Source organism: Paramacrobiotus metropolitanus, unplaced genomic scaffold (genome assembly GCF_019649055.1).
Source record: "Paramacrobiotus metropolitanus isolate TYO unplaced genomic scaffold, Prichtersi_v1.0 Parri_scaffold0000001, whole genome shotgun sequence".
NCBI lineage: Eukaryota > Metazoa > Tardigrada > Eutardigrada > Parachela > Macrobiotidae > Paramacrobiotus > Paramacrobiotus metropolitanus.
This window is the reverse complement of record NW_026570221.1, coordinates 2946631-2970439: the sequence shown is the minus strand read 5'-3', so window position 1 is coordinate 2970439 and position 23809 is coordinate 2946631. Positions and strand designations below refer to the sequence as shown.

The 23809-nt window shown below is 44.2% G+C and overlaps 3 protein-coding genes across 3 annotated transcripts; all 3 read left to right on the top strand.

The window, feature by feature from the left end:
• The first annotated feature begins 402 nt into the window (after positions 1–402).
• LOC129581401 (uncharacterized) lies at positions 403–1784 on the top strand. Its single transcript, XM_055472437.1, has 2 exons — positions 403–786; positions 1220–1784. Exons 1-2 carry the CDS (start codon positions 614–616, stop codon positions 1662–1664), a joined length of 618 nt encoding a protein of 205 aa, XP_055328412.1. The 5' UTR covers positions 403–613; the 3' UTR covers positions 1665–1784.
• Positions 1785–2711: 927 nt separating this feature from the next.
• LOC129581385 (uncharacterized) lies at positions 2712–4578 on the top strand. Its single transcript, XM_055472410.1, has 2 exons — positions 2712–3028; positions 3863–4578. The coding sequence occupies exons 1-2, from the start codon at positions 2835–2837 to the stop codon at positions 4296–4298; spliced, it is 630 nt and encodes a 209-aa protein (XP_055328385.1). The 5' UTR covers positions 2712–2834; the 3' UTR covers positions 4299–4578.
• A 16115-nt stretch (positions 4579–20693) lies between these two features.
• LOC129581408 (uncharacterized) lies at positions 20694–21857 on the top strand. Its single transcript, XM_055472449.1, has one exon. It carries the CDS (start codon positions 20694–20696, stop codon positions 21855–21857), a length of 1164 nt encoding a protein of 387 aa, XP_055328424.1.
• The last annotated feature ends 1952 nt before the right edge of the window (positions 21858–23809 follow it).

Sequence of the window (23809 nt, the reverse complement as noted above, 5' to 3'; positions counted from 1 at the left end):
TGACATTCAGTCCATGATAGACAAGCCACGATCCAGGAAACATATGCGGCAAAAACATACCGGGAAAAATGCAGCGTTAGCCAGCTCACTAGCAATGACTCCGGCAGCAACGCCGTGTTAATTAAAACGGAGCTCCCGCAAATTTCTGGTGCACCAGGAGAATGGTATATCAGAGCTGGAAGAGGAACGCTTTGCATCCCACAAATTAAGCCGCTATGTACAATCACAGATACTCATGTGACGCGTGTGCTACAACTCAATTAAATTACTGCCAATCGATTCTGAGGCATTCCTGTGCAAGCAAGCACGCTGATTCCGGTGGCAGGTAAGGGAATGTACATGATATAAACGGAAGTGCGGAACGGATATATACTGTCATTATTCTTAAATGAGAGCCTGAAGACAACTGGCAATCGTTCTCCACTTCCATCGAGTAGCGCGTATTTGTCCTGCACCAATTTTGATTCTACTCTGTATTCCTATCGGTACTCTTCGATCAATTAATATCGCCTCGCTGCCGTTTTTAATAAAATACGAGTATTGTGTTATCGAAAAGCAACATTTTAGTAAGCAAACAGCATTCGCGTTTTTGTATTACCAGCTGGGATCCGATATGAAACCACAACGTGCCCGTTTCCTAATTGCGGCTGTCGTGGTTTTGATGGCATCGATGTACGGCGCATGTTCACGTGTAACCGATCAGCTGCCCACTTGTGGAAAGTTGAATGCATCAGTTCCAGCCTCCATAAAAATGGAAAGAATGGCGGCGTGTGGGCAATTATTGAGGTACGTACAGAGTACTTTATCACAACGGCAGATGACTTGCTGGTTGTACCGTACATTTTGCTTAATATTCCTTAATATTTTCGTTTCGTAATTCTACAATTCTAATGGCTACCACCAGACACCTCTGCTACAAAATTAGGGCGCAAAAACCAGTTGTCCATTTGATGCACCGATTTGCTGAAATTTTTCAAGTGACCAGGCGAACGGGTTTGTTTTCAGCCTCTGACGAATTAAAACCGCTTTAAATGCGCTACTCACTAATTTGGAATAAGTTTCAAGGATTACATTTTTGTATTGCAATTACATAATTTAGGCAAAACTTAATCTGTTATAGCTTAAATAGAATCTGAGATTTGGGGAATTGTTTTAAAAATCATAGGAAATACCATTAGCCTAGGTGTTTCTTGTCACCATGAAAAATAGACTTCTGCAGTTCCCGCGTTGACCGCTTGACCCGAGAAATGAAGCATCTGCGCCAAATCCTGAAACTCAATGGTTCCACAAGCCGTAACCTCATTCTTAATCTCAACTTTAACCCTACTCCTTCTCCACAACGCTCCGTTGTCTTGGACACCTCCACATTACCCACCCGCACCCAAGGTTGGTGGATGGAACCCTGGTTCAAACCCTTCGCTGGCCGCATGCTGACGCTAGTCAGGGAATACTCAATACCCTTCGTGTTTACACTGTTCATGGGTTTGATTTGCCTGGCCATCGGTCTCCTGCCACTTGGAGCCTGCTTCCTGGACGCCATGGACGAACGTGAGGGCAGCGAGAAGGTCAAGCTAGTGGTAAAAATATTAGCTGCAGTAGCGCTGGCGACACTAGTCGTTAACGGACTGATCCAACTTGTTTATATTGTCATAATGCTGGCATAATGTAAAATGGTTTGATGGTACATTTGATTGATTGCTGGTATTTGAATAATACTGAAGCGGAAACATTGGTTTTCTATCTTGTGAATGTTTTTCTAACCAGCTTGTCACGAGCGTCGGTTATAAGCGACTCCTCAGAAATATTGTTTAGATTTTTATTGTAATCTCGACTTCCGCTGCTTCTTTCTTTCGTAGGGGACGATCTAACGTTTACTAAATAATAATATGAGATCTGGCGTTTTTCTCTTCGACATCATCATGACTCCCTGATGGTTGTAACGAAGCAACCAACGTGACAAAGCCAATGAGCATGGTCTTTCCGCACAAACTTCAAGCAGTTCCGGCCACTTCTCAAACGATTAGCGTGTTTATTACCGAGTTGCACCGGAGACCGTTGCAGTACACAACGATAATTAATTACGTGGCTTAACATCTCTTCACCATTTGCAGGATCTAAATGCGCTAGGTTCTTCACATTTTGCTGTTAAAGAATCTCTGGAAGGAGCACAGAAACAGTGCGGAAAATTGCCTCGCAAACATGTGGAGATCAATTTACCGGGTACAGCAAAACCTCAGTTTACTAGGCAATCGCACTCGCTGTTTGCGACACCGCATGACCAAAGCGCAGCAGGATTAAATGGTACAAAATACCTGTGGGCATTAAGCTCTCTTTTCCACCCCCGCTCACCACAGGCTCATGCTTTAAAAATTAATGGTTTACGTAAGCGCAGCTGTAGTCACTGTTCAGTACTGTAGTTGTGTAGTTGATTATCGGAGAACGTATTCGAACTGCAGCCAAATATACTGCGCTGTATCTTTCTTCAAGAAAAGGCCAAGGCTCTTTGCTTAGAATTTATCGATCGACGATGCAATACCTGAACATTCAGCCATACTGATTTTGGCGATATGTGTTGTCATGTAAGCATCGATGTAAATTCCAAGGGTTGGATTTTCGCATTGAATAGGTATGTAAATACCTCAGATGAGAACATTGAGAAAGCTGACATATTGATCGACATTCAGAGCAACAGAAAGCAACGGTCGTAACAGCAAAACATATACCGGTAGTTCTATTCTTTTGGGTAACCACATTCCACAATCCATCCCGCATTGCTTCTCTGCATTGTCAGTCCACTTCATCCGCGTTCTTCATAGAACCGGTATTCTTCGGAAATGAAAGCGCATCATGCATATCTTGTGATTCTATCGGCTTTGGCTCTTATCGCAGCGGTACATGGCGAAGTTACCTGGTATAACATTAGCGGTGTGCAATTTCTGGATCCTGTTGACGTGTGCGGAAACTTAAATGACTCCATCCTAGCCGTATTGAAAATGGAGAAGTCGGCAGTGTGCGAACAGTTGCGAAGGTATCTCTTCCCTGTTGTAAAACTAATGGATAACTTGATTGTAATCATACTAATTTAATGACAGCAGTTCATAAAATGGTTTGCATTGCCATTGACATATTATTAGAATCCCATCGAACAGTCTTACCTTTCTTCCTTCGACGTCATAAAGCCCAATGTATCTTAGAATGCGTTTCAAGACTTGCAAAACTTATTTCGAAGTTTGAAAAAAAAAACTGGGAACTTGGTTCGATGGGGAAACGACCTTGATATTTAAGTGCAGTAACAGTTTAAGTGCAAGAAAACTGGTTCTGTAAAGAGAACTGACGGCATATCTGTCTGCATTTAAACTTTTTGGAAATATTTTTTCAGTACGAAATTCCTAACCGGGTAATGCCTGTAGAAACGGTTTTAATAAAAATTTTTATTATTGTAGGTGATTCGGTTAATACTTCGCTTTTTGTCATATTCCGGTCACCGGTCTTTAGAGTCTCACCCGGTTTAGAGTTTCTGTTATCTGTTTTGTTTGGTTAGTAAATTTATTGATGTTTACGCTTCAAAATTAAGGAGAGGTTGTATTTCTAAAAATTTACCATTTCTGTGAATTTTGTTTTGTTAGGACGTTTTCCTACCTGGTGACCGGAATGCGAAACTGTACAGTTAAAGTGACCGGAATATGAGAAACACCGAAGTAATGACAGAAAACATTACTCGAGAAATTTCTCGAAAATACGCGAAGACAAACGTTTCCGCGCATGTGCACGGATTTAGTACTATTTAACGGCACGCTTAAGTGTCATAAAATTGAAAATGATCCCATGGGTATGGTTTTTGCTAAGCACAGTGTTTCTGCAGTCTGCGTGCCCGTCAATTTGCCCGCGATTGGGATCGTTTGATTCAACTCCTCGAAGACGCAGCGTCCCTTAACAGTACTCCACAAAGCCTCCCCACCGTCAACGGCAACAACCCAACACCGATCCACCGCGGCCCGCGATGGTGGATGGAGCCATGGTACAGACGAGTCATCCCCGTCCTGCAGCTGATGTATGAAGTGTACCCACTTCCTATGACAATTCTGATGATCGTGGGTCTAGCCTGTCTGTCCTTCTGCCTCCTGACAGCGTGTGAGGATTTGCTGAACGCCATGGACGAATGCGTAGGCTTCGAGAAAATCAAGCTGCTGCTAAAATGTTTGACTATCATAGCACTTATGACGCTGGCATTTAATGTCCTCATGCAGTTTACCTACATTGTCTTAACGCTGGCTGAAATATACGTTGAAAACCGCTAAAGCGGCCTAGTATTCCGAATTTGTTGCTATTTGGAAGCATACCAGTTGTACCTTTCAGTACCTGTCATCGCCTGGCCTGCGTTACCGACATTTATAGATTTATAATTGAGGCGCTATTGCATGGGTGCGAGTACGACCTCCATCTTTCTACAGTTATCTAATCGGTTTACCGTATTGTGATTTTTTTATCCGCTTGCCATTGCCATGTCATAACTGCAGATCTGTCTTGAACTGTGCATGCTGTTTCCCGGTATAATTAATTGCAGTTTTATTTCTTTTGTTACGAACGGGACAACTGCAATGCCTAATCGAATGAATTTACGTTCCGTATTCTCTCAGCTCTGAAAGAAACATAGCCGCAAAACATTATTACCATAACTCATGCACAGCTAAAAGCTTCCTCGTATCGTTGAAAAAGCAGTTCGGGGACTGTTGCTTTAGCAGCACCTCTTCGTCACAACACTAATTATCCGATCGAAACCAGCTTTGGTCGCGTGACAGCATCTTTCATTTTGTTTTTCAAAATAAACGCGTTCCATGGTAATTGATGTCGGTCTATTAACTACCGCAATACTGCGATTTCGTCTTAAAAGTCGCTGCCGGTTAAGTAAACATCGAGGAGACTTTTGGTGTAAATAATTAATCAGAATGTTGACCACAATTCTCATGGTGCCATGGCGCCCATCGGGTGCGTATCGTACCGAGATTTCCGTCAAATTCATCATTCGTTTTGTGCGCAGTACACTTTGATTGCTTTTTGTCAGGATGGATGTACATTCTTCAAGATGACCTTCTACTGCACGGGACGCAAGTAATCCAGCTGTTTTCTTGCCAACGGCTCTTTCGCATTTGCAGAAGACGTTTCTGTAAAGACGATGCTGGAAATGGCGCGCTGAGATTGAAAGATTAAATTAATATAATGGAACACTATCGATTGATTAGTGTACCGCAATGCGCGTGCACAGTAATGCTACCATCAGAATCGTCGTAATCCAGTGAGATTTATATTTATAAAAATATACCGAACAGTCGAGGCTTAGCATGTTTGCGACAATTGCACAGCATATGGTGGAATATATTCTAAAGGTAAATGATATAAATAGATCTTGCTGTCACGTGTACTTATCTTCGTAAGCAACTTAGTACCAGAACAATAATAATATTATTGTATTATTGCACAATAATAATATGCTCCCAGCTTGTATTGTGCAGTAGTAATTGTGAGGCCTGCTGTGAATGACCAGTATTTTATCGAAAAAGGGAAATGCATCAAGTGCTCTGGTAAAATCGAGGGAAGAGTATTTAAAAAAAAAACAGTCGTGTTCTGTAAGTCCGTGGTGTCGTGTTTATATCTGTAATTCTGATTAAGTCTGTTTCTAGCTGAATTTCGTTCGTTTCATAAATCAGTGTACCGAAATTTCATAACTATTCATTTTTCATTTTCGAGCTTTTGTTTCTGTGTCTCATGGATACAGCGGACTTCAGAAAAATTCTTCATTCGGTACGGGACCGACAATTTACTGCAAAGACCAACACTTCCCATAATTTCTTAGCATCTTTTTCTTCTGCATACCGTGTACATACCGCTTGCATTTAATCTATATAAGCATATTTTCCGCTTGTCATGTTAAGCCATTCTAACAAAGAGTTCTTGAAACGGAGAAAAAGAAAAATCAAAAAATTTCTAGATTAAAATTATTACTGCTGAAACACCAACGGCAGCATACGGCGTACAGGATTTAATTTTATAAGTCGATTTTACAAGTCGACAGGATTTATATTTTTTTCGATGGCCAGCCGGAAATGGCTGCTTCACAACAGATATGTACCTGGTTGCGTGCGATTTTGTGGTTACATGAATGTAACACATTTATGAAGTCCGCTCTCCTTTATTAAACTACTATGCATATTTTTGTGCATGGAAATAATTTTAATGCACACTGCGCATGGGTTTCGCAAACTGAGGAAACTTGTACAGTTGTACGTCCTTGTTGTAAAAAGTTGTACGTCCTTGTTGTAAAACCGAATACACCGTTTTAGTATTGCCGTTATCCGTGGCAATTGCGGCGGCAGTTTTTTGCACTTTGCCACGCGTAACATTGCATGATAAGGTCAAAGGCCATATACAGGCTGCTCTGATTTCATTCCTTATAATAATTTTATTATTTTATAAACATTTTATTCCGTGTTAGTTTTTAAGCAGTAGTGTCCAGTTATAGTTTTATGAATCGTCAAAGAAAGCTATTGAAAAAATTATCTCTGATGTACAATATTTGAAAAATTATCTCTAATGTACTGTACGAAAACAGAAATATTATTAGCTCGCACTGAGTCGCTGCGCAGTGCGTAACATAACCGTGGGCACTCTGGTGACAAAACTTATAAACGATTATATTAGGAGGGCGTTCCTCAAGTTTTCTTCCCCATTTTTATATTTCCCAGCAAGCTCGTTCTGCCATGTTCACCCATATTCAAACCAATGCGGTTTATTTAGCAAGAAATCTGTCAGTTTCCGAATTGGCAAAAATACCGAAAATTACGGAATCCAAAATTTGTTGTCCCCACTCCTTGGCTGTAAGATAGGATATGACTTGCGTGCGCCGGAATCGGCCAACGACAAGGTTTTTATCGACGAAGAGTTGCAAAAATTCCAGGTTGCAGAAAAGCGGAAAACCAAAAAAAAAAGCATGCCACGTTGAAATCAGTTTTTAATTTAATTTGTGGACGTTTGCGAACGTTTCAACATCAATTTAAAAACAAGGTCATGGTAAGCTTTTAGCATAATAAATTAGAGACAAAAAGTTGAGAAGCACAGAAGTGACAATCAGTTATGAGACTACTGAATTGTGGATGGACAGCAGTTAGGATGCCCACAGTGGCCCTCAGTCCCGGACAAATGAGTTTTCTGCTCAAATCGTTATCAACAACCCACGAACAGCAAACTACCGGGTACACCCAATAACGAGGCGCAATGAGACAAATAAAATGTATATAACTCCAAATGTAAACAAAAAGCTAACAGACAACATTGTGATAGAAGCCCAAGCCGTATGACGATTGGCCCAACGTCCGATGCTCTGAACAAAGCGTTTTATTATCACAGAGAGTTCACTGTCATCATCTTCCGACTGGGATTGATCCGGTTTGTGGAGTTCTCAGTGGTGGACGGATGGAAACTGAATCATGGACGGTACACGGCGCCGAGGAAGTATTCATGGTGCCTCCTGTGGTGCATGCTGAACGTTGATCTAGATGGATCACGTTAGCCAGCAAACGGAGGTTCTTGCTATTATAAAACCGTGGCCCAACAAATTGTATGGTCTGTATTTTTATTTATCGAGCAATCAAAAAAGCGGCACTCATTTTTCTTCTAGGTGCTTCTAGAAAGATCATGGAAAATTTAGGCTCCACGTATTTTCTTAAAAATATATTATCATACCGTACATGCATAATAATACCGTAACTAACTTATGGGTCACATGTCGTAAAACATTTTACGAATGAATGCCACCGATTTATAAAACATTGTATACAATCTGTACTTGAAAAATATTTGCTGCAACTTGGAACAGGATTTGGAGTTAAAGGACCTCTTTTTGCAGTAAAGAAAAGCAATGCCATTTCAGCACGAACAAAGTGAAATGCTTTACAGTTTTACTGGTACAGTATTACCTGATAGCAGCAACCCAATCCGCCAGAACCTGAATGAATTTTCTCAGCCGTGGACGCGGATAGATCGAGCTGGCCGCATGACATTGTAGGTAGTGGCTCCCTGGATGCTGATGTGGTTGCCGAGACGGCTATCATCGTCCCAAGCGTTAACAGAATGACAACATTCCCATTCACGAGAAACATCTTTGCAAATAGTAAACAGACTAGAAAATACCGGTAAATTGTACAGCATGAGTTAAGTCTATTATTAGCATTCAGGAGGAGCGGAAAAATACGAGCATCATCGAGCTCTGCAAAAACGATTGCTGCAGCAACACAGCGATAAAATCAACACGGCGTCCTGGAGTAGTTCTGGCGGAGCAAGGGAATGATACAATTATCGGAACTGGTATTGCAGCTCGCCGCATTCCGCACAATAATCTGCTGCTGGCAATTATCACACGTACAATCTGACTAAATGAGGACGCTACGGTCTATGTTAAAAAGCCAGCGAACAGCCTTTTTTGCCCGCTGAGGCTGGTTGATCAATGCAGCCTCTCTGTTGTGACTATAAACAGACCGAAGACAGCGGATTCCAGTGCTGCCAAAAAGCGCAAGCTGAATGCTGCCTTGCTGTATCGATCGAGCGGCACATGTGTGTGCGAGTGGGTTAATCCGCTCGCATTCACTTACACACGTATGAGTGTGGCTGTCTGTGCGCGTACGAGCTGTACAAACCGGTTTTCACTGTCTTCGCTAGAACGCACACCCTAAACCCGTAGCTTCCTTTCTTGCTCGCATTGTACATATGTGGTACTGCGTTACAACTCAAGTGAGTCAGGTATAATTTTTCCCAATCGATATTGTACTATTCCAGACTGGCATACTGATTCAGATGGTATTTAAATATAATTGTGTGATCGCATGTACGTGATATTCTGGAGAAGGAATCGTGGAATGGAAATAGTTGCTACTACATATTCCCACTTCGAGTTGTAATGCTCTAGCAGCTGCCGCGCTTTTATTCGCCGCTCAGTATTGTTGCTTGTCCTTAAACTTGATTTGAAATTTTGTCTTAAAAGATACTTTTTTGTATTGATAATTTGATGCCGCTTCGGTATTACAGATGGCAAGAGCATTAATTCCTGTGCGAATTGGATGTAGTAGCCGATCAAAATAAAATTTAACCTGGAGAAGGGCTTCGCAAAAACATGCGAACGGTTAAAGAACTGACCTGAATTCTCGTAGTTACCTTTGCTGTTGAAGGCGCTACAAGGTGACCTTTTGGTATAAACCACGACCCTGAGCACGGTATACAGTGGACGACATAAACAGAAACCAACAACCGATATTTCAAAAGAATGAGAAAAAGGCAAGAATTTTAATACCAAACATGTTTTTGTGCGATCTAAGAGAAAACGGAGCCGTTTTAGTTTGTCGTAGGCGTAGCGTACGATTTTTGCAAGGAAACAGGAAACAAGGCGTTGATCCAAATTCTATGCTATGTTAACAAGTTGCAAATTCTATGGTGCAAGTGTAAATATCAGCTGTCCGATGGACAGGTGGAGGTGGCTGCTTGAGTTGTGCGCGGTACGCGGCTATGCAAATGTAGCAAATGCAAATGTATATGACATTCACTGTATTCATCCCGAGCAGTTTTCCTATGGAAACGATCCTCACACAAACGATACGCTTTGGTTAATTAACTTACAGCGGGCCATTATCGATTGATTACAGATACTGTCATAATACCGATGCTGCTTTCCGGTCGACTCTCCACCTGAGCGTGAAAACTTGTTCACTCACTAAACAGTCAAAGTGTAAACGCGGAAGGGAGCAGACTGTGCAGCCCTGCAACCTACCACAAGCGCTCTAATCTAAAATGATTATTGTCTTCATGAGCTGTTATTTTCAAATTTCCCATTTTCGACAGTGAAATATCTGCACTTTTGATTGTTTCGGCTGTCTGGAAAAATTACGAATTATTGGTAAAGGTAAGAGCTAAATAGCGCGATAAGTATATTTACGTAAGTTACGCAGAATGACAAACTCTGACAAATTTTTACTTCCTCTTTGAGAAAGGTGCACCATGGATTCTTGGTACGTGAAGCTGGTTTCCTTGCTGACATTGTCGTTGTTCGGGCTGTCGATGTGCTACGGCCAGAACGTGACCGTGTCGCATACGTCAACGGCTCCTTGTGTGTGTCCGCAGCTGAATTGCTCCGCACCGACCGCTGAGGAAATTCTGACCAAGAGCGAGCACGTCAAGAGACTTATGTAAGCAAATAGACTCAACAAATCGTTCAAGTTCCAGTTGATCCTTGATTTACTAGAGTGCAATATCAAAATTATACCACCTCAAGAAATGTATGTGTTATAATAACAGTTCGTAGCCGCTTCGCTAAGATACAGTACATTTTACAATAGTAAGCTGCCGGTCGTAATTACCGTTATTATCGAATTTGCTGTACTGTATTATTACTGTACTGTATTTAATCATAGAAATATTGAGTTGGTTTGCATGTCATTTTGCAGCTGGCTTTTGGAAACGATTGCTGCTGTGGACAAAAAACGTGCGCGAAAAATTGTCCCAAGCAACGACCGATCACCCATCACCTCCGTTCAAACCGCCCACCGTCATTCCGCCAACTGCCCACCGACCGCCCGATAGTGGCTTCGTCCAGTCCACTTCGGCGGTGCCTGGTACTCCCTTCCATACCGAATCGACCACCCCTCGTACGCGCTCCCGCACCCATCCGAAAGCGTCCGGGCACTGGACTGTTCTGCATAGCATCGACCGCTTTTTCAAGAACCATATTATTCTATTCGTGGTGCTGTTCGTCGTCATTCTGGTGCTGCTGGTGGGCGGCTTTATGTGGGCTTCGGTCGCCCTGACCATCGCCATGGTCGAGGGGGATTTGCGTGGACGATTCAAGCTGGCCGCTCGCGTTTTACTGGCTATTCTTGCATGCGGCGTTGTTGCTGACTTCTTCTTCTAAAGGACTTTAAGAATTAATTGGGCTAATCGTCTGGAGAGTGGGGATGATCTTCATGTGGCGCGCAAGTCATTTTCTAGCCCTGCGAAAAATTTGAGCGACTCATATTCCCATTTAGCTTTTTTTGCGCAAATCTTGCATGCTAAAATTTTTCACACAGCTTGTTCTTTCCGAAATAATTTTGGCTTTATATTTTTTTCCGGCTTTTTCTCTTACTAAAAAATCGTATGCTGTGCATTCCCAACCTTATTTTTGTCGAGGAGCGAAATTCCAGGTACAATGAAGCCTGGTTAATAAATACACCCACGGTTAAAACTTAAAGCCATACCGTACGTATTATCGAGGTGAATGTATTACAAAGAGCTACCTCCAGAGTAAAAAAAATTTATAAGTGCAAAACTTATTGTGTAAAAATTTGCGAAAATTTTCCAGTGTACACACTACACAGGGCGAGAATTTTAAATGTTTACGACTCCAGAAAATATTCTGTTGTGAATACGTTTATTTTTTTTATTTGTTTCGGACTTAACGAAGAATGAAAGAACTTCATCAATATTTCAATGGGTTGTCAAACGGGGACATTGTTTGACTTTGTAACTATAATCGTTAACCGAAGTCTTTGCCAATGATGTTTAATGATAACAGTAAAATTATAATTCTATTCGCACAAAGCCTTCATAAAACTATTTACACAATAACGTCAGTCTTTATTGATGAAAACCGAAACACAAAAAGAGCCAGTAAAAACAAACATTGGGAGCAAGCGAAAAAGCTGCACTTTATAACATCCAGAGTTCATTTAACTTTTCCGCTTCCCCCATTGTACCCATGACTGACGCCGCATTGCCCCGTTGTATCTCCAGAGAAAGTCGCTGTCGGAGGAATTCATGCGAGCGTTTTTCTCCTGTGTGGTCCCGCAGGCGCTTTCCTAGCTCCTTGATAAGGGCGATAGCCGATGGTCCCCACGACCCCATTGTTTCGAAAGCTATCGGGGCGAAAATGTATCTGCCGTTCAAATACAAGTACGTTCTTGACTTCTTTTCTTCCGCCAGAATAACGGCCGCTCTCGCATTTGTCGAAGTGGACTTGACATGGGAAGCAGCGACAGTATCGACGCATGTGACATCCCACGCCAGGCACATTCCCCTTTTCCACGCGAAGGTTGTACAACCATCCGGACGTCGTTCACTCGTGTGAGAGGTGCCGCGTGGTTCAAGTTTAGCTGGGATGCCAGCCGAGACGAAGGCGCGGCATACAATACTGTTGAGAGCACCATGGCGCGGATGCCTGCCAGCCGAAAAAAGGCACGATAGGCCGTGATGCGCTTGTCCATCAACTGGTTTGTGGCACTTCATACATTCATGCGGATCACAGATCACAGCACCAAGTCTCAGTCCGACAGAGATTTTGAGCGTATCATCGTCAAGTAGGTTGCCAATATGAGCGGAGGGCAGCGCGTTGAGCCAGACACCGGCTTCCGGCGTTGACTGGGCAAGAAGGCGGGCTTTGTTGATCTCGTCGTCGTGAAACAACTCAAGTAGACTGGACAGAGACGTGTTACACAAAGGTAGATCCAAAGTTTTCTGCATTTTGCGAAAGCCAAGTTCGGGCAATTCAGCTTGGCGAGCTTTCGCCTTCCACATCTCCTGAGCTTCAGTGACATCCACCGCCGATCGTTCGGGAAGCAGCAAGGATACTAAGCCGGTTACGGAATGAATCGTGGCCAGATAAGCCGGGAGCGCTAATTCTTCCGATCGACGTATACCAATACCACCTCTGCTAACCGGTAAGCTTGCTTGCCGCCAGCTCGGGTAATCATCGTGATTGGTTCGGACATTGCACAGCAATTGGAAGCAAGAACGTAAAACTTCATTGATCTTGTACAGTTGATGCGGATACTTCCAGGCATTGCAGCACCTTAACATGTAAATGATCTTAGGCGCACCAAGGCAATGTCTCAATAAGTATAGGGCATGGTGACGAGGAAGTAGCTGCATCCGCTCGGATACAACAGTTAAAGCCGCCGCTTTCTCTGCAAACATCGAAGCGATCGCTTCGTCTAAAACAGGAGCTCCGAGCAGTGTCAGACTAGAACTTGACATAATACGAATACCCGGATGTCGTGCGAGGAAATCATTAACAGCCTCCAATAGTTCTAGAGAAGTTCTACACAATAGTTCTAGAGAAGTAGTTGTGCATAAATAATTTTTTTTTTGCATTCAGTTATTCATCGCTCATTTATTTTGCGAAATGCGGTACCTGCTAGTAAAACAATAATTACTGTAAAAATGGAACAGCTAAGTTGATTACTAAAGGTGTAAATTTTAGTTAGTTTTTTGAATGTTAAAATTTAAACTATGAAATAGTGTACCGGCGCTTGCAATCATTGTTATTTTGGTGGCTATTGCCATTAAAGAATTATTACGAGTCGGAATCATTACCAGACAATTAAGTCTCTGTCCCAGCTATGATATCGTGTCCGCTGCCGCGGGCGTAGCCAGCATTTACCAGGTTATGAAGATCACTGAAACCAGTGGCAATTGTATTGTTAACATCGTCAGCAATTATCGAATTCTGGTCATTATGAGTATCCGTTCTTGCTGATACACAAAGAAATACAGTGCATTGGTACTGCCGTTGATCGCGGAGACGCGGCGCCAGCTTTGGGCAGTTTGCCACGCGTAATATCGCATAATAATTCTTAAACCTTGTCGGTTGCTTTGGTTTTATTCTTTATACGGTTACCGTACATGAGGTAATTTTTGGGCAGCAGTTTCTAATTTAAGTTTCAAAAATACGAGTAGTGAAAGAAAGCTGTTAAAAAAGGAAAACTTATCTGCAGTGTACAACAATAAAAATATTCTTAGCTCGTATTTGAGACGCTGCGCAAAGCGCAACCAAAGCCGCGACGCGGGTGCACTGTTTACATGATGATTCATTCATATCACAAAGTGCGTTCCAGGTTTTTTCCGTATTTTTTTATCGTCACCCACAACTCATTCTATCCTCTCCAACCGTGATTTAACTGATTTATTTTACTGATTTATGTTCACAATGATTCTTCCCTTTGCAGTGATACTAAGAAAGAAATCAAACTGGGATAGCCCTTATCTTATTTAAGAAGAATTAAAACCGTTTGTGTGTAGACTGAGTTGTAAAAACATGAAACTCGTCAGCTTCCGGGCGGCAAAAATATGAAAATTTCAGGAACGCAACTTTTGGCCCACAGCCTAGCTGTAAATTAAAACATGACGGTTGTGAGCCGGATTGAGGCAAGAATAGTTTTCGTGGATGGAAACGATTAGAAATTTAAAGTAGTAGGTTAGGGAAAAAAATCGCGTGTCTTGTAGAAACAAAATTATTAATTCAGTTTATGAAGGCAAGGGAATGTTTCGACATCGCAGTAATAATGAAGTCATTGTAAGTTTTAGGGTTATAAATTTAAGACCAAAGAGCTGAGAAGGAGAAAAACTACAATAAGACCACCGAATCTTTAAAAAACAGCGGGTAGGATGCAAAAAGTAGCATCGTCTAAACAATCTTCTCCTCTGGAAACTTCTTCATCTACAATTAGGGTTTTGTTTTCGTCGATAGCTTACCAGTAAAACCAGGATAGTGCCATATTCCTCAAAAATTGAAACTTACATCACTGCACAGGATAAAATCTGCACTATTTGAATAAATTTTTTGTTTTCCGGTAAGTTTTACCAATTTTGTGTAATAAGCTTGTGAAGTTAGTATGGGAAAACGTTTGGTGACGTCTAACTGCGCATATCAAAGATGCCGCCCATCGCGCATCTGAGATATCGATCTTCCTTACAAATTTGAGCGCTGCCCTGCCCGTACGGCAAATACGTTAGCGATTAAACAAAATTTTTAAATTTTCTTTTATCAGTTCAGTTTCAATCCACATAGAGTGCCGACGGATTATTTCAATTGTCAATAGTTTTTGAGTCTAGAAATCGTTGAATTACAATTTTTTTCGGTTGATGGAAAAAGAACTAAAAAGTACGCCGCTCAATGCTCAGCAGATACGGCTGACTTTACTTCAGCTCGCACTGAATCCGGACATGATCTGCCGACTGATAAGCGTGCGATGCGGCATATCCGCGATCAGCTTTACTGAAGATCGGTATCTCAGATGCGCGATGGGCGGCATCTTTGATATGCGCAGTTAGACGTCACCGAACGTTTTCCCATACTAACTTTACATGATTATTACAAAGAAATGGTAATACTTACCGGAAAACAAAAAATTTATCAAATTAGTACAGATTTTATCCTATGCAGTGGTGTAAGATACAATTTTTGAGGAATTTGGCACTATCCTGGTTTTACTGGTTAGTGAATAAATTAAGTACCAAAAAATATGTTTTTGAGTATCACCTGAAATAGCAAGCCAGCAAAGTAGGGAAAAACCTCTTGTTATGCCCTTTAACATAAATCTAACGAGTAAAGAAATGCTTGGTCTGACTACATGTTAAATTGTCATAAAAACACGCAGCTCCGTGATGGGTGCGCCGGTCCGGCGCCCGAGAGACGAAAAACACTATTACCAGCCCGCGAACAGTCAACTGTCAACTATAGTCTATAGCCAATAAAGGACCGGTGATAATGCGGACAACGCGGAGAAAACTCCAAACGCAACCAAAACACCAGCCCAACAGCACGTGATGGACTCCCAAGAAAGATGGCGATCCATCCACCGCGCGATGCTGTTTGTAATGCGTTTTAGCACGGAGATTTCGCTGACAACTGCATCCGGCTGGTGCTTATCCGGATGAGAAGTTCGTGGTGGTTGGTAGACAGGGACAGAACAGTTCACGGTAGGCGGCGGGGAAGGCGTGTTCATGGTACCGGCTGTGGTGCGTACTGAACGTTGATCTTGATGGATCGCGTCAGCCAGCAGATGGATGTTCTTGCTAATAAAAAGGCTACAATTATAACAATGGGGCAGAGGTTGTACGATTTTTTGTTATGGACGGTTTCTCCCTAATCAAAAACGGCGGCACTTGTTTTTCTGTGTTGTTTTCTGGAGTAGCATTCCTGGTATCCCGTCTGTATTTTTGTATTTGTGGAATACGTAAGAATACATGAAATAATGTCAAGAAGAAGGATCTCGTTTTGTACAGTAATGCGAAAGATGCCATAAATGTATTATTTTATTAAATTTCGAAAACGTTACTGTTGCAGAGAAAGATGTCAATAAATAAAAGGTGTTATCCGTAATAAGAGCTCAGCTCCTCTGTAGGGCAAAATTTTTTGTTCGTGCATATTTATAAAATTAAATTACTATAAATGACTTCCGTCAAGAAATTTCGGGTCCTACTTTTCCTAAAAAATTTCGCTAATGAATGCTATCGATCTATAATATATCAGTATAGTAAAAAATATATTAATATAGTAAATCTCAACATCTGCCGTATTTACTGTTACTTGAAGTAAACTTCAGATTCAGTTTTGCTTCTTATTAGAGTCAAGCAAAGGCTTTGCAGCACAGCACAAACAGAAAGGCTTAACTGGCAATACCTGATAATGACAACGCAATCCGCCAAAACCTGGCTTTTCTCTGTAGTAGATGCTGAACGATCCCGCTGGCCTCATAACGCAGCAGTTGGTGTCTCCTTGGCTGCTGGTGCGGACGCTATGGCGAACCCTTCGACCAGGAGTAGTCCCAGCGTGCAACGAACGAAACCGCTGCCATTCATGCCAAGCATCTTTCAATTAGTACACGGCTAAGAAACAACGATGAATAACGCAGTGTGAGGTTAAGTCAACACAGACATCAGAGAGCAGGAGTACAGGAAAAATACGGGAATCATCAAGCTATGCAGTAATGATTCCGGAAGCAGCACCGCGGTTAATCAACATGGAGGTCTAGGTTAGTCCTACCGCTGCATGGGAAAGATATATCGACCGTAGCAGGGCAGCTCGTCGCCTATCATACAACAATCCGTTGCTGGAAATGGTATTTAATACACATATCTAAGAACATAAATGATACCTATGGGACTGCCATTGACTGGTACCGTATATGTGGTGGTACGGTACAACTTTTGCCAATCGATTTTGCATCATTCCAGTCTGGCACACTGATTCCGATGGTATGTAAGATTTGCTGTATGTTATAGAATGTACATGACATTCTGGAAATACAGGGTATTGTGAAACTGAAATATTGCTGTTCCTACGTAAATTGGAAATCCAAGATACTGTGAGGATACCGTTAGATATGCCAGTTCAAAGGAGTATCCGCTTTAACACTCGCACAATTTCACGTTCGATTTACATCGGCTTTTCCTGTGCGCCGGCTAGGCAGCGCCAATCACGATCTCGCAACACGCCCATTTCCGGCTGTCTTACAAGACATCAAGCCACTTGCGCCAAATTTTAATTCCAATTCGAATTTTATTTCCCACTTTCCAGTGTCTTTGCTATTTGAATTTTCACGTTTAGCTTATCAAGACGATTTTAATTTTTATTACATTAAAACAAAAATGCTAAAATGCCTGGGTCGACCCATTTTGATTCGACGTATTCTGAATTCTGATCACTGACACCATCGATAACTACAGATCAAATGCTGCAGCATGTTCAATGCACTTATTGAAGCAAGTTAGCAACTTAGCAGCCCCAGCGGTTTTCGAAGTGTTTAAATTCCTTCGTCTGATAGCAGCTAAGATGTCGTGCTATGTGGAGTCGACTCCAAAATCTACAAAATAAGTTTCAGGGTCTCATGATAACTCATGGCAGCCGCAGGATATTGGGTAAAAATTTAGGCAACAACAAAGTTTCGACACAGCAGTTAGGCTTACCCAGGCTAATCCTCGAACCCAGCAGAAGCATAGCGTTATAAGGGGTCGACGTCAACGCTATGGCAGTCGACATTAAGATGTCTGTTCAAAAAAACGTGTGATACTCTCGTGAAAATCTGGAGCTAATTAGAGAGCATAATCGTAGATTCGTAACGGAGCATTCTCGTGCTGTTAAGGCGAAGTAACCGTGATAAACGCGTAAACAGTCATCCAGCTATCATCCCACATGGGCAACATCACATAATATGTAGTAGTACCGAGGTCGACCTCGCGAGCAATTAAAAACTTCCAAACGTGAAATCTTAAAACTAACCAGGGGAAGTAATGTAGCGAAACCTAAGCAAAAAATTGAAAAACGGAGAAAAACCGAAAACAGTGAACTACTGTAGAGTCTGTGGCGACAAGCGATTTAGCGCATTCAGTGACAAAACCTGTTCGCAGAGACGAGTGCTGCTCGGCACAGGTGTTTTTTTACAGTCACCTTCTTGCGAGACTTTCATTCCAGTTTTCTAAGAAAATTTATCCCAGCCCTTCTGTAGGAATCAATTTGTATCGTATAACAATAACTAACATCGTACGTCGACAGAATACGAAAACAAAATTCTGTTCTTTCGTAAATTCAGAAAACATGAGTAAAGTGCGATTCTCCATGGTTCCCCTTTTTGTTTTCTAACTCTGCAACGCCAATGTTTTTAAGGAATTGTTTAACGTTGTTTTGTAGCCGATAAAATTCCCTTGGAATACATAGGTAGCGGAAGAAAGTAGGACAAAAACTGAAGTTTCTGTGAATTTTTTAAGGGACGATTTGCTTACTAATCGATGTTAAATTAGGTAGACGCAATCACTTGGCCTCTCTATCTAGACTGCACTATTGTAATCAGATCCTTGTCTTGACCTATTTACGTATCACGCTAGCTATCCATCAGCCAACTGTCTAATGCTCACAACCGCATTGATATTACTTTCAGTCGAAATTTTCCTCCGACCTGATTACTTGACTAATTGCTCGATGTTTTGCACACCGCACCTAAGGCAATAGCATATCAATCAAGTACTCAGTGACCTTCAGCGAAAAAAAACTTCTGATCCCCAAACCCACATCCGATTATCTCAAGCCAATTTAACGCTAATTTCTTACACCCCAGAAATGACTGGACGTGGCAACCGAGGACGGCAGCCAGCGAAGAGCGCGCCCGCGACATCCAACAGAGCGAAACGGACTACCGCCGCCAGTAAGCCCCCCACCACAGGGAGCGACGCGGAAGCTCCGGAACCGACGGTGCAATCGCTCGCGCAGCAGCAGAAAAAGCATGAGGAACAGCTGGATAAAATTCTCGCCGCAATGGAGCGCCTTGTACCACCACCCCCACCGCTGCCACAGACAGCACCACCAGCACCACCAGCACCGGAACCTGTTCTGCCGCCATCAGCACCGGAGAAAGTTCCAGATCCATCGGCACCTCGTCCACTGTCTCCATCCTCCAACCTGCAGATCCAGATTGGTGACGACTTCGGAAGAATCGTGCACCAGACTGATCACATCGGACACTCCACTAACCGCAAGCGTAAACGCAGTCCAGAAAAAGGTAAGCGTAGCAGCTCGCAATCATCTGTTAGCAGTGAATTATCGGACACACTACCAGTACGTCTGCCGGCCGGGGACCGCCTTGGGAGACGTCCAGACGTTTTCAGCCGACTGGGGCCTCTGCGGGGAACTGTCGCCGGAAACGCAGCCATTCCCCCCTTTCCGCACCATTTTCCGTCGCTGGACAAAAAGCTCGTGAAGAAGCTGCTCGACCACACTGAATACATTGATCTGGACTTATTCCTGCTGAAGAACCGCGTCGAAAAACCAAAGAAACTGGATTCCAAAATGGTGTTCGATAACGGAAAGGTCACCATTAAGCCGGAGGACGGGAAAGTCCGGATTACCTGTTTCACATCATGGATGCGCGCTTTCGGCGTGTTCGCCAGCTACCGCTCTCACATTGCACCGGAACTAAGCACCCGCTTCTACAAGTACATGGACATAATTGCATCGTACGTCGAGCGTGGGGTTGCGACCGCCAACTGGCTCGAGTACGATCGGCAGTTCCGCGCACACATGACTGGACATCCGTACGATTTCGACGAGTGGACCCATCAACACGAAGATACGTACATTGAATGCATCCAGAACGCATCGCACGCCAAACGCAAACCGTCCCCGCGCCCGGAAAAGCCGAAGCAGAAAGACGATCGCTGCCGAAACTGCGGAGGGACAGACCATTACATCAGCAGCTGCCCCGCGCCGCGGAAAGGTCAACCGGGATACAGGCAGCCCTTTCGTGCCGCTCCCGCCGCAGACGGGGACATCTGCCGTAACTATAATTACGGAAACTGCCCAACACCGTGCCGCGCCGGGAGAGTCCACGCCTGCGCCAGCTGTGGTGACCGCAAGCATCGGACGGCCACCTGCCCGAAGCTGGATAAATATAGAAGTAACAGTGCCGGCAAAGGCAAATACACCGCTACAAATTAGCGCCTTTGCCAGACTGCTTGCTCAACATCCTGACTCCACATTAACGTCATTTATATCCACCACACTTAAAAACGGTTGCACTATCTACTACAACGGTCCCCAGAAAGCACGCTCCCCACCAAACGCCGTCTCAACACGCAAGCACCACGCTGCGGTTACGCGTACCATACGGAAAGAGGTCGATGCCGGTCATACCATCGGTCCTTTTCCTGACCCACCCTTGCCGCACTTTGTCTGCAACGCCCTAGGCGCACGGCCAAAGAAAGACGGTAGCATTCGAACCATCCTGGATTTATCCCAGCCGCACGACGACAGTGTAAACGATTACATTGACATCACGCAACTTCCTCTGGAATACTGCACCGTTGACCATGCAGTATCCATCCTAACGGAACTCGGCAGAGGCGCACTCATGGCCAAAATGGATGTAAAATCAGCCTTCCGACTGATACCGGTACGCCCGGCGGAGTGGAATCTCCTCGGCTATCAGTGGAACGGTGAGTTTTACTTTGATGTAGTGTTGCCTTTCGGGTGTAGGGCATCGCCGTACGTGTTCGAGCAATTCGCTGGCGCAATCCACTGGATCGTGTCGAACCGCACCGGTCTAGTCAGCATGCTCCACTACGTCGACGACTACTTCTCTGCTGGAAAACCTGGAAGTAATCAGTGCGGCACATTGATGTCCACCATGACTCAGACGTGCAGTGAACTCGGGGTCCCTTTGGCACAAGACAAGACGGAAGGGCCCGCGACTCAGCTGACGTTCCTGGGCATCCGGCTAGATTCTGTCCGACAAACCCTTAGCCTCCCCGACGATAAACGTCAGATTATCGAAGAAGCGCTGGAAGAATGGAGCAACCGTGACCACTGCACCAAGCAGCAGCTCCAAAGCCTTATCGGAACACTCACGTTTGCCACCAAATGCGTCCCAGCGAGCAGCTTATTTACTCGACGCATGATCGCCCTGCTAACCGACAACTACCACGAAAGGCTCATCGCTCTCAACGGTGAATTCCGTAAGGATCTGGAATGGTGGAAAGAATTCCTCCCAGCCTGGAACGGCACCGCGTCCTTCATCCAGCCGGACTGGACAAGATCTGACGTCCTGGACCTTTACACAAACGCGTCTGGTACTCTCGGGCTTGGTGCATATTTTCATGGGTCATGGTTCCAACTGCGCTGGCCACCGTGGATTATCCAGCGGAAGCCATGCATCGAGTACCTCGAGCTGATACCGATACTCCTCAGCCTAATTGTTTGGGGCTCTAAGCTGCAAAGAAAGCGGATCATCTTCCACTGCGACAACGAAGGCGCCACCCTGGCCTGGGAGAATCTACGCTCAACCAACGTTGGCGTGTTAGATCTCATGCGCCGCATGTTAAAAGCCGCTGCCTGCGCTAATATGACTTTTACTATAAAGCATATACGCGGCGTTAATAACGCGATTGCTGACACCCTATCTCGTTTTCAGCGAAGCAGATTCCGAGCGCTTGCACCAACAGCGTCGGAACGTCCGGATCCATGCCCGGACATCTTCCCGCAGCTTCTAATAGCATACAGCGCACACGCGGCCTAAACAACTTGCTGCACGCCCATATTGCCAGCTCCACCAGGCAGACGTACGTAACTGCCGTCAAACAGTTCTCAGTATTCTGCAGTTCCAGATTTGCTCAGCCACTCCCAGCGACGCCAGAAATCACTGCGGAATACGTCGCGCATCTGTATTCCGCAAGAAAATCCCTTCGGACCGTAACCGTTTACCTTGCCGGCATCAACAATTACCACCGTGAAGCTGGCATGACATCCCCAACCGGCCACGACATTGTGACTCGCGCCCTGCAAGGCTACCGGCGACTGGCCCCATCCAGCGCGGACAAGCGCCAACCTGTCACGCTGGAGATGATGCGGCAACTGAAGGACGCCATCCGCTCCAGTAGCATGTCCCACCACGAAAGTCATTGTATTGGGCAACGTTCTCCCTCATGTACTTTGGCTACCTTCGCGTCGGAGAAGTAACGTGCCCCGCTACCAATCGCTACGATCCGCGGCGCACTCTGATGTCAACAGACGCGCAAGACCACGATAGCCGAGTCCTCATCCAATTAAAAGTCACGAAGACCGATCCAACCGGTCAGGGCCACTCCGTAGCGCTGACGGCGACCGGTCGTTCCGTGTGTCCCGTGCAGGCCTACCGGAAGTATATGGCTTTTGCTCAGTTCAACCCGACAGCTGAAGCACGGCCGCTCCTCATCCATCAGGACGGCAGATACCTGACCAGGCGCTCCGTGGAAGCCTGCCTCCATCGTCTCCTGGAGGGGCACCCGGACCAGCTCCGAATTAACACCCACAGCTTCCGCATCGGCGCGGCAACCACCGCCGCTTGCAACAACGTGCCAGACCGCGCGATCCAGCGCGCAGGGCGATGGAAAAGCAACTGCTACACGCGCTACATCCGGACGCCGGCCCCCACCACGCTGAATCCCTACTCCAACGGGTAACGGTTTTGTTTGGGGCAGTCGGGCACAAATGGGATATCGGAAAGTCGTCGTCGGAAGGTCCGCCTGCTCCGACTTTGATTTCGCATATGCCCAATTATGGCGACCTGTTCTATCTCAAAAAACCCGCAACACTGCTGTCTCTTCCGCTTACTCGCTACCGTCCACAACAAACAACAGTACCGCGGCTAATCGAATTTAAAGGACGATTTGCTTGCTAATCGATGTTAAATTAGGTAGACGCAATCACTTGGCCTCTCTATCTAGACTGCACTATTGTAATCAGATCCTTGTCTTGACCTATTTACGTATCACGCTAGCTATCCATCAGCCAACTGTCTAATGCTCACAACCGCATTAATATTACTTTCAGTCGAAATTTTCCTCCGACCTGATTACTTGACTAATTACTCGATGTTTTAACCCCCCACCCACCCTACAAGGTGGCTAACTGTCTTTAATTGTTACCTCCGTCTAAGCAATTAAAGGGAAACGGGCAGTCGGGCACAAATGGAATTTTATTTCCCACTTTCCAGTGTCTTTGCTATTTGAATTTTCACGTTTAGCTTATCAAGACGATTTTAATTTTTATTACATTAAAACAAAAATGCTAAAATGCCTGGGTCGACCCATTTTGATTCGACGTATTCTGAATTCTGATCACTGACACCATCGATAACTACAGATCAAATGCTGCAGCATGTTTAATGCACTTATTGAAGCAAGTTAGCAACTTAGCAGCCCCAGCGGTTTTCGAAGTGTTTAAATTCCTTCGTCTGATAGCAGCTAAGATGTCGTGCTATGTGGAGTCGACTCCAAAATCTACAAAATAAGTTTCAGGGTCTCATGATAACTCATGGCAGCCGCAGGATATTGGGTAAAAATTTAGGCAACAACAAAGTTTCGACACAGCAGTTAGGCTTACCCAGGCTAATCCTCGAACCCAGCAGAAGCATAGCGTTATAAGGGGTCGACGTCAACGCTATGGCAGTCGACATTAAGATGTCTGTTCAAAAAAACGTGTGATACTCTC

Bases quoted from the DNA above. Each gene is read 5' to 3' on its own strand.
- LOC129581401 (XM_055472437.1), top strand. From the start codon at position 614: ATGAAACCACAACGTGCCCGTTTCCTAATTGCGGCTGTCGTGGTTTTG. The intron at 787-1,219 runs GTACGTACAGAG...AGACTTCTGCAG, and splicing joins GCGTGTGGGCAATTATTGAG to TTCCCGCGTTGACCGCTTGA.
- LOC129581385 (XM_055472410.1), top strand. From the start codon at position 2,835: ATGAAAGCGCATCATGCATATCTTGTGATTCTATCGGCTTTGGCTCTT. The intron at 3,029-3,862 runs GTATCTCTTCCC...GTGTTTCTGCAG, and splicing joins GTGTGCGAACAGTTGCGAAG to TCTGCGTGCCCGTCAATTTG.
- LOC129581408 (XM_055472449.1), top strand. From the start codon at position 20,694: ATGGCCAAAATGGATGTAAAATCAGCCTTCCGACTGATACCGGTACGC.